Source organism: Vidua macroura, chromosome 6 (genome assembly GCF_024509145.1).
Source record: "Vidua macroura isolate BioBank_ID:100142 chromosome 6, ASM2450914v1, whole genome shotgun sequence".
Lineage (NCBI taxonomy): Eukaryota > Metazoa > Chordata > Aves > Passeriformes > Viduidae > Vidua > Vidua macroura.
In genome coordinates this window covers 7,197,654-7,206,712 of record NC_071576.1, presented here as the reverse complement: position 1 = coordinate 7,206,712, position 9,059 = coordinate 7,197,654, and the positions used below count along the sequence as shown (strand labels likewise).

General features: G+C 50.4%; 1 protein-coding gene across 3 annotated transcripts; it reads left to right on the top strand.

Annotated features, from left to right (window-relative positions):
• The first annotated feature begins 1,491 nt into the window (after positions 1–1,491).
• On the top strand, positions 1,492–5,249 carry ZBTB25 (zinc finger and BTB domain containing 25). 3 transcript variants are annotated; one of them, XM_053981425.1, is made up of 3 exons: positions 1,492–1,601; positions 2,281–2,460; positions 3,601–5,249. In XM_053981425.1, the coding sequence occupies exons 2-3, from the start codon at positions 2,288–2,290 to the stop codon at positions 4,736–4,738; spliced, it is 1,311 nt and encodes a 436-aa protein (XP_053837400.1). In that variant the 5' UTR covers positions 1,492–1,601; positions 2,281–2,287; the 3' UTR covers positions 4,739–5,249. The 3 variants fall into 3 exon arrangements, with proteins under 3 accessions (XP_053837400.1, XP_053837399.1, XP_053837398.1); XM_053981424.1 differs by lacking the exon at positions 1,492–1,601 and adding an exon at positions 1,704–1,987; XM_053981423.1 differs by lacking the exon at positions 1,492–1,601 and adding an exon at positions 1,704–2,203.
• Positions 5,250–9,059: the final 3,810 nt, after the last annotated feature.

The window sequence follows — 9,059 nt, the reverse complement described above, 5'->3', positions numbered from 1 at the left end:
CTCGCTCTGTACGCAGGTTAATAAATATGTTAAATAACCCAAAACAGAGTACAAAACCTTGAGCCACCTACTGCCAACCTCTTTTGGGGAAGAAAAGCGGCTACTAATATTTATAGGAGCAGCAAGATTATAGCTCCATGATCTCTCAATTCTGCTGCTGCACAAACACAGGAGGGAAAGATGGTCCCTGAGTCCTGTTAACTTTATATTTAAAACAGAAGAAACAAAACATAAGGCAATGGAAAAGATAAAACTGTGCTGGTCAGTGGGATAAGCAGCAAACACCTGGATGAAAATTCTTTGGAGCCTACGGTCTGCCATCTCTCAGCCCATCTTCATCATCCACCCAGGCTCAGGCTGCCTGGAAACAGCCCCATAAGCTGGTGCATTCTGGTGGCCAGGACATTATTTGCCTTAAATATTCAAGAATTGCAGTTATGGGGATGCAAAAAGAAAATGGACTACAAACTATCAAATGCTGATCATCAAATGATGATCCGAGGCACTGAGTATCTTCTGCAGAGGCCCTGAGGCCGCAGAGATGCCATGGAGGAGGTGGGTGTGATAGATCTTGGAAACTGCACCAAAATCATGACAAAAGCGCACAAATAGTGATTTTCACTGCCTTTTCCAGCTGGAAAAACAACGTGTGAACATCAAATTAACCTGGTGGCAGCAGGACGCTGTATGGACTGGACGTTTGAACAGGTTCAGAACGCAATCTGGTAACGTTCATGGAAAGACACCTCAGAGGTGGTACTGAGTGCCTGAGCGGAGGGGTGGGGCTCGCCGGGGCAGGGGCCGCGCTCGCGTTTCCCGGGAGAAGCCCATCCCTGCCCATCCCTGCCCGGGAGGGGCTGCTGGTGGCCAGGCAATCGCGGTCAAGGGTGGGAGTGCCGCCTGTGCCTCCTCCTCTGCCTGGCACCTCACCCGGCACAGCTGCTCTCGCCTAAAATAACCCCTGGTTCAACATCAGTGAGCGAGTGCGGGAGGCCTGACAGAGGAATGGTTCGTCCGTGGTGGTTAAAGCAGCACAGAGGCTGCAGACACTGGTGAGGAAGCCAGATCGTATCTTCTCATCCATCCCCGGCCAGACCGGGGAAGCTCCTTTTACTTTTTTTTATTTTTCCTGTAAAAAACAAGAAAACAAACCAAAACAAAACAACACCAAACCCAAACCAAACCAGCAAACAACCCCAACCCCACACGCTTTAAGCCGAGAGCTGAGGCGCTCAGCAGACCACACTCCGCCACTGGGCGATTAAGAAGCCGAGCCCCCCAGCCCAGGCTGATGCCTTTGGCAACGCACGGGAAAACACGCACCCTCCTAAAAAAAAACAAAAACCCACGCTCCTTCCCTCCCTCGCACAGGAGCTGCGGGCGAGCAGTGCCGCCCGCAGCCGCGCAGGGGCCGCGCCCACCGCACCGCCGGGGCCGCGCTGAGGGCCGCGCTGAGGGCCGCGCTCGCGTTTCCCGGGAGAAGCCCATCCCTGCCCGGCCCGGCGGGGCCCAGCCCGCCCGGCAGGAAGCGCGGGGGGGCAGCGCCCACCCCATCCGCCGGGCGGGCAGCGGGGGCGGGCGGTCGCGGCGCTTCCGCGCGGGTAAGCGGCTGCGCGGGCGCGGGGAGCCGCGGGGCCGGGCCGGGCCGGGCCGGGCCGGGCCGGGCGGGAGGGCGGGCGCTGGTCCCGCGCCACGGGGAGGCTGCGTTCGCCGCCTCCCGATGCGCGTCGTGTCTCCCCCCCCCCCCCCCCCAATAATTTTCTGCGGAAACAATAGCAAATATCAGCGTTTATTTGCGCAGGGGCCGCGGGCGGGGCGGGGCGAGGCGAGGGCGGCTCAGTCCGCACAATGGGGGCTTTGTTGGACGCACAGGGCTCCTCTGTGCCGGAGCCGCCGGGCTCAGCCCCGCTCCCCCGTGCTCCCGCCGCGGCTCCCGGGCAGCAGGAAGCACCATCAGATCAGAGGGAAAACGCGAGCCAGGTTTAAAGTTAGTGCTGACACCCCGCAGAGCGTAGTTAATCAGCGGGAGAAGCATCTCTGAGTGTGGCTGGCAGATGGGAAAGTCCTCGAGAGGTCTTTAGCTCATTGGTCATGGGTTTGAGCACAAGCGGTGGTATCAGAAGGAGAAACTGTTAAATAGGGGTGCAGGGACTATCTGGAGGAGGGAAGAGGCTCCATGCCAGGCGTCCATCTCGTTTCGGTGGTGAGAAGTCAACATTTGAGCCTTTGGGAGCTCTCTGATTTCCTAATGAGATGAACATCCTGTTCCCTTGCTCCCAGGCACACCATGGATACCACCGGCCACAGCGTCCTCCTCCTCCAGCAGCTGAACATGCAACGGGAGTTTGGCTTTCTGTGCGACTGCACAGTTGCCATTGGAGATGTTTACTTCAAAGCCCACAGAGCGGTGCTCGCTGCTTTTTCAAACTATTTTAAGATGATATTTATTCATCAGACGAGGTAAGAATGCACAGCTCTCCTCTTATCCTTTTACCACTCTCAGCATTCTGCTTTTTCTTCCTTCTAAAGGTATAAAAGGCTAAAATTGAGTATAAATGGAGATGTTAGGTGGCCTGAGATTATTTTCCTAACCCAGCACAGGCCTTGGCTCTCTAAACAATCCAAGTCCAGAAACCACTGCCCTTTAAAACCACTTTCTTAGTCAGCATATGGCAGCAGCAGACCCTGCATTTTGGAGATGAGGCATTTCTGTGACCAGATAAATAAAGTGTGTAAGTACCTACCACCATCTTCCTGCAGCGAGAACCTTGCAGATTTAGAATCCAGGCATATCCTGGTACCTCCTGTCCATGTGCAATATGTCCAGTACTTTGCCTTAGGTTGTTGTCAGGCTTGCTGGGTGAGACTGTCATTTTTGGCAGGATCCACAGGCTTGAAACAATTGAGAAGCTGTGGCCTTATCATAGTTCTGTGCTTCAGACTCTTGGAGATAAGGGCCGAGACTGAGATCATCAATTCATTTCAAGCTGTTGTTCACATGCTTCACCTGGCCAGGTCAGGAGTGGTTCTGCAGGTCTAACAAGAGCAGTGCCAAGGTCTGGCCTCTGACCTGGGGCTGGCTGCTTGTGACAGATTAAACCTTCTTCATTCCCCTTCCTTTCTGAGGGTCATGGCCTCCAGCACCTCTGCAAGATAATCTTTAGGATCAGCTGCATCGCCCCTTGGCTGGAAGTGAGATGAGTTAACTGCCCTTCCCAGTGGATGTTGTTTGCTGACACTTAGTGCAATACTCATAAAGATTACACAGTACTGGCAGCTGAACTTCTTACTCAGATAAATGGTGATGCACAGCTTGCATGGCATCGCTGCGGTGCCGTGTGCTGCAGCTGGCTCTGCATGGGAGGGATGGGGTGGCCAGGGCTGGTCACTCGCACCAGCCTCAGCTGCAGTTGTGCACATGGTCTTCAGAATCACAGGGATAAACACAGACTTAGGCACTTGGCTTTGCAAACAAAGCTTCTGCACTTCTGCAGAGCTTGGCAGGGAATACTGCTTGTAAAAGTGCTCTCACAGCAAATGGGCAGGTAATGGATCGGGATTTGGAACCCTGTATGTACTTAATCATCTGTTTTGTTTCAGCGAGTGCATAAAAATTCAGCCTACAGACATCCAGCCTGACATATTTAGTTACTTGTTACATATCATGTACACTGGGAAAGGGCCAAAGCAGACTGTCAGCCAGAGCCGACTGGAGGAGGGCATCCGCTTTCTGCACGCAGACCACCTCTCCCACATCGCCATCGAGATGAACCAGGCCTTCTCCCCAGAGCCCGTCCAGTCCTCCAACTTGTACGGGATCCAGATCTCCACAGCACACAAGCTGGCAAAGGAGCGCCTGGGAGCGAAGGAGAGCCTGCCCAAGGCGGGCGGCAGGTCTGCGGCCCAGGGCGATCACCCCCAGCTGCAGCTGTCCCTGGCCATTGGCCTGGACGATGGCCCCCTGGACCAGCAGGTCGCTCGCCCCTCGGCCCAGCCCGCGGCTCTGGCCAAGCCGGCGGAGGAGCGCCCGAAGCTCTCGGTTTCCATAAAGCAGGAGAGGTGCGACTCGGAGCCCGTGGTGTCCCAGAGCTGCACCCCTCCTTCTCCAGGGGGAGCGAGCCCCATCCTTGCCAAGGGCAGCCTCAAGGTGCACTTGTGCCACTACTGCGGGGAGCGCTTCGACTCGCGGGAGGGGCTGCGGCAGCACCTGCACACCCATGTCTCGGGCTCGCTGCCCTTCGGCGTCCCGGCCTCCATCCTGGAGAGCAGCAACCTGGGCGAGGTGCAGCCTCTGGCTGAGGACAGGGAGCCTGGGGATGGCCATCGCCTCGGGGCCTTCCTTCTCAAGGAGGATGAACATCAGCTGGAGCATCCGAGCTGCAGCGACCTGGAGCCTCTGCAGATCGGGCAGCTCTCCCTCATCTCCAAGGACCACGAACCGGTGGAGTTGAACTGTAACTTTTCTTTCTCAAGAAAGAGAAAGATCAGCTGCACCGTCTGCGGCCGCGCGTTTTTCCGGAAGAGCCAGCTGCTGGAGCACATGTACACGCACAGAGGGAAGCAGCACAAGTACAGCCGCTGCCAGCGGCTGGAGAGCCCCAGCACCCCCAGGTTTCACCCTTACTGTGACAGCGAGAGTGTGGGTAAGAGCTCCAGCTTGTCCCAGGACCACTTAGATGAATGTATACTGGAGTCAGATCTCATCCAAGAAAGCGTCGATACGATCCTGGTAGAGTAATTCTCCCCCTTCAGATGCTGAAACTGGATGTTTTGGCATTCTCCACCTAGGGAGTGGCTGCTCTGTGCAACTGAATTTCTTGAGCCACCATTCCCCTCACCACTGAGATAACTGTGAAGGACTGTGTACTTTGACTTGTGTACTTGCTTTTTTTACTTCTCTAACTTTTAAATTCGAGTTAATTCCTATCTAAATCCTTCTTGGAAGCCTCTGTGTAATTCAGTTGTGTTTTTCCTGAATGTGAACTTATTCCTACTCTGCTTTACTGGAGTAAAGGCTGTATTGCTGGGTGTGAGATTTAAACATTGTCTAGTACTCTGTGTGGTGCCTAGGACTGTTTGTATCCCATAGAATTGCTCTTTTGAAACCAGATGGATGGAAGTGTAGAGGGAAATACTTATGGTGTTTCCCAAACAGTTTGTTTTTAATGAAAATAAATATCTCAAGGAGATGAATCCTGAAGTTCATGTTGTTCATGTAACTGCAGTTAATAAATCTCTGCATAAATATTTGCAGGAGCCATAAGGCTGCTCTTTTCAAGGGAATTGGCAGTGTTGATGTAGGGGTGGCAACCTTCATTTTGACAAGCCCTGGAGTCCTCATCTGTCTTCTAAATTTACTTTTAAACTCTAGGGATTTGCATGTGTTTTTCCTCCTTCCTACTCCTCCCTCATTCACTGCTGCTGCATAAGCAAGGACAGATTTTGATGCCCCTCTAGGACCATGTTCCATTATTGGACTGTCTTCTCTGCAGGGAGGAAGGAAAGCTGCAAAGGAGTGTTCTCTCTTCTTTGAGAGGAGACATTCCCTAACTTAAGTCTTTACAGGATTAAATGCCATGCACGTATTTTCTGAGTGAAAATGATTTCTGACTTTATAAACAGCTTAGAGTAAACACATTTTTAAATATTACAATCTGTATATTTGCTCAGAGCAAATACACAGCCTGGTATTTTTTCTCTGTTTGCAGAGGCACTGTGAGATGGTGACATGCAAGTTTTTTGCCTTTCATATAAACATAGAATGGTTTGGGCTGGAAGAGACATTAAAGATAATCTAGTTGCAACCCCCCTACCATGGGCAGGGACACCTTCCACTAGATCGGGTTGTTCAAAGCCCCATCCAGCTTTTCATTTATCATTACTTGTTATCTGAAGGGTAATATCCAAGAAGGGGTTAAAGTTACACCTATGCCTCTTGAATTCATAGTTTGTCCCTCTCCAGTTTTTATCCCAGGCTTCCCACCAGATGGGCTGCAGCCCACCCCTCAGAGATGCTGTTAACTCAGAAGGCCCCGAGGAGACACACCAAGCTCTTAGAGAGCCGAGGTCTCTTCTGCAGCACAGAGCAAAAGCCTCATGAGCTGCTCCCGTAATCTCTTTACCCAGATTTTGGGAAGCTGGAGGCTTCCTGCCAGTCCTGGTGGAGCCGAGTCATTGCCTTTGGAAAGGGGGAGCCTGAACAACGGTGTGAGAACAGTTTGCTGTCAGAACGCCTGCTCCAAAGCTCTTTGTAGTCAGACTCTTGAGCTGTCTTTGATATTATCCTGGAGCAAGAGCTGCAATTTAATCACTGCTGAATTAAAAGACCATCTGAGGTCTTTGTAAGGGCGTTTGTTGCTTCTCCTGGGCAGGGAGCTGCTCACTCCAGGGGATGGTTTGGCCACTGAGAGCTGCCAAATTGTGTTTCAAGACAAAGGGGCAAAACAACCAGTCCTCGAGCCTGCCAGAGATGAAGTTGCAAAATGCAGGCTGTGGTTTGGAGTGTGCTTCCCTGCAAGCCCCAGTGCTCCTTTTGCTGCTCTGGTGTGAACACATTTGAACTCTGATTAAAAAGCCATTCTTTGAAACAAGTAAACAAACAGAACCCAGCCGACACCCAGGCCTGTGAATGCTGCATCTGAGCACGGAGCCGTTCACACAGAGCATTTCCTAGAAGAGAGCCTTCTGCCTCTCTCCCAGCCTAATAGCATCAGCTAAATCACATCCAGCACAGGCTGCTCATAACTGGGCAAATGCCCTCCGGCTTCCACTGACCTCTATTTCTACATGACGGGTAAAAAAAAAGAAATAAAAAGAGGTATTTTATGGTCATTCCCTATTTGTATGTGACACTTACTGAGTGGGCTGGCTCCTCCGGGTGCTGCTTTCTTCCCTCGGCTTCCTGCATTTAATTTAAAAACAGAGTTTGCTGGGGTGGCTAGAGCTGTAGAAATGAGCTGTAGAGGGACTGAATATCTACTATTAAGCCAGTAGATAAGCACCTCAGATTGTCAAATAGGTGCCTAACTTGCTTGAAGTAATTGGTATTGAAAGTCAAAGGGCTCTTGATGTCTCTGCAGAGGTATCAGGGTAGTGGTAACAGAGGTCAGTATTGGGGACAGCAGCAGGGACAGCAAGCAGCAGTGCCCAAGGCATCTCTGGGACACGCCGCTCATCCTCAGGTGCGTGGGCTGTTCGCTTCTTGCCCATTAAAAAGGGAGCTTTTATAAAAGCTATGATATCAGGTAAAAGAGCCAAACATCCCTCAGCTGTATGTGCTGTAGGAATGACTCCATGGCACTGACTGCAAACACATCAGCAAAGCTGAAATGAGACATAAACCAGGGCTGTGTTCATGTCCTGTGGATCCTAGAAAAGATACAGCTGTAGAGGATTGTTTTCTGTTATCCTCACACCCCCTTTTAAAGGTGTACTTTGGTTAACCTTTGTGGGACTGAACATCTGTGACATCAAACGTCTGCCAAAGGCTTTTTTTTTTTTGCATCATTTGCAATACAAGAAATGCATTTTCAGCAGTTTTATACTGCAAGTGTTAAAGCACTGTTATAATTAAAGCAGCAGGAAAAGCTGGAGACAGAAGTCATCAGCTCCGAGTTATGTTAACATAAAAACATAATTCTCTCCAAGTCTTATGAATAGAAAATAATTTTATAGGGCAGTTACATTTGCTAAGCAAGGGCAGCAGCTGCTCCTGGATAAATCATGAGAAGTTTTATTACTGTATGTGGAAGACACTTGAATTACCGAGTGCTTAACCTTTATGCCGGTGCATGCTTGGAAATCTGCCTGACTTGCACAGCTGGGTTTGACAAATACTCATTTCTTGTTGGGGTTTGATTTTTTTCTTTTTAATAAAAACCTAAAAGATTTTGTCACAGTGTGCAGAATAATTATACTAGTGATTCCTTCCAGATATCTGTGATTGGTTAATAGATGCACATGGGCTTAGGCAAAGAAAGCCCTGAGGTGGGAATACTTCAAGGCTGGAAGTCTCAAAGCTCTGATGCTGTTGGATCCAACAGTGTCTGTGTTTCTCAGGCTTCTTAGGGTGCATTATAGTGTGTGGACAAAAGTGTATTGATCCCCCTTTGCAGTGTGAGGTCTGGAGAATCTTGCTTTTGTGCACACTGAGAAGGCTGAACAGGGAAATTAAATTAGCTCTTGGGATGTAAACCTGAAGCAGTGAGCATTACAGTTAAAAATAAGGCAAATACGTGTAATACTGCTATCATGACATTTCATTTCTTCAGTGTAATGCTGATACTGAATAGTTTTCTGGTATTTTGGAGGCAGAAAGTATTTATCCTGTGTAAGTGAAGCCTTTAGAACTGCAGTGAAAAGTGACTTCAGCATATGCAATTCAACATCATTGAATGGGACCATGGGCTATCAGTGGCCAGACTTCATGGCCTATGGAAGGCCTCCCACACAACCAGCCAACAGTCGTGCCATACCTCTGCCATGATCTTCAGATTCCCTGTTAAATAAAACTCAGTCTCTTCCCTTCTTGTCCAGGATTGTCAAAACGACTGCAACAGAGTGGGCTTCCCAGCAGTCCAGCACTAAGAAAATACATTCTGAGCAATAAGAAATCATGAGGGAAAAGGTAATGAGGATGGATGTGCCCTAAATTACATGCTGGTTAAATATTTGCAATCAGAGCTGTGTCAAGACTGAGCTCCCTGAGATGCAATCGCGGCATCTACGGGATTTGCATGTTTCATTAAGAAAAAGTAATGACACAACTTCAAAAGCAGCCTAGGAGAGGAAATGTTCTCCACCAACTATTCTAAACCAGAGGCTGCACCCTCAGAACAAAGGCAAAGCTCTCAGCCTTCTCTGCTGCACTGGGTTTCACCTGAGTGGAGGTGGCCCTGGGAAGCTTTGGGGGGCTCCGGGCAGCCCGTGCCTCGGGGGTACCTCCCGGGATGCACAGGGCAGCGCAGCAATGTTTAGCCCGTGTGAATCCTCCTGTTACCGGCACAAACGCTGTAGGAAAACACTGTCTAAAGCCCCCTGTCCCTCCTGGCAATCGCTGG

Excerpts from the sequence above, each read along its gene's own strand:
- ZBTB25 (XM_053981425.1), top strand. The coding sequence starts at position 2,288 with ATGGATACCACCGGCCACAGCGTCCTCCTCCTCCAGCAGCTGAACATG. Across the intron at positions 2,461-3,600 it reads ATATTTATTCATCAGACGAG|CGAGTGCATAAAAATTCAGC; the intron begins GTAAGAATGCAC and ends GTTTTGTTTCAG.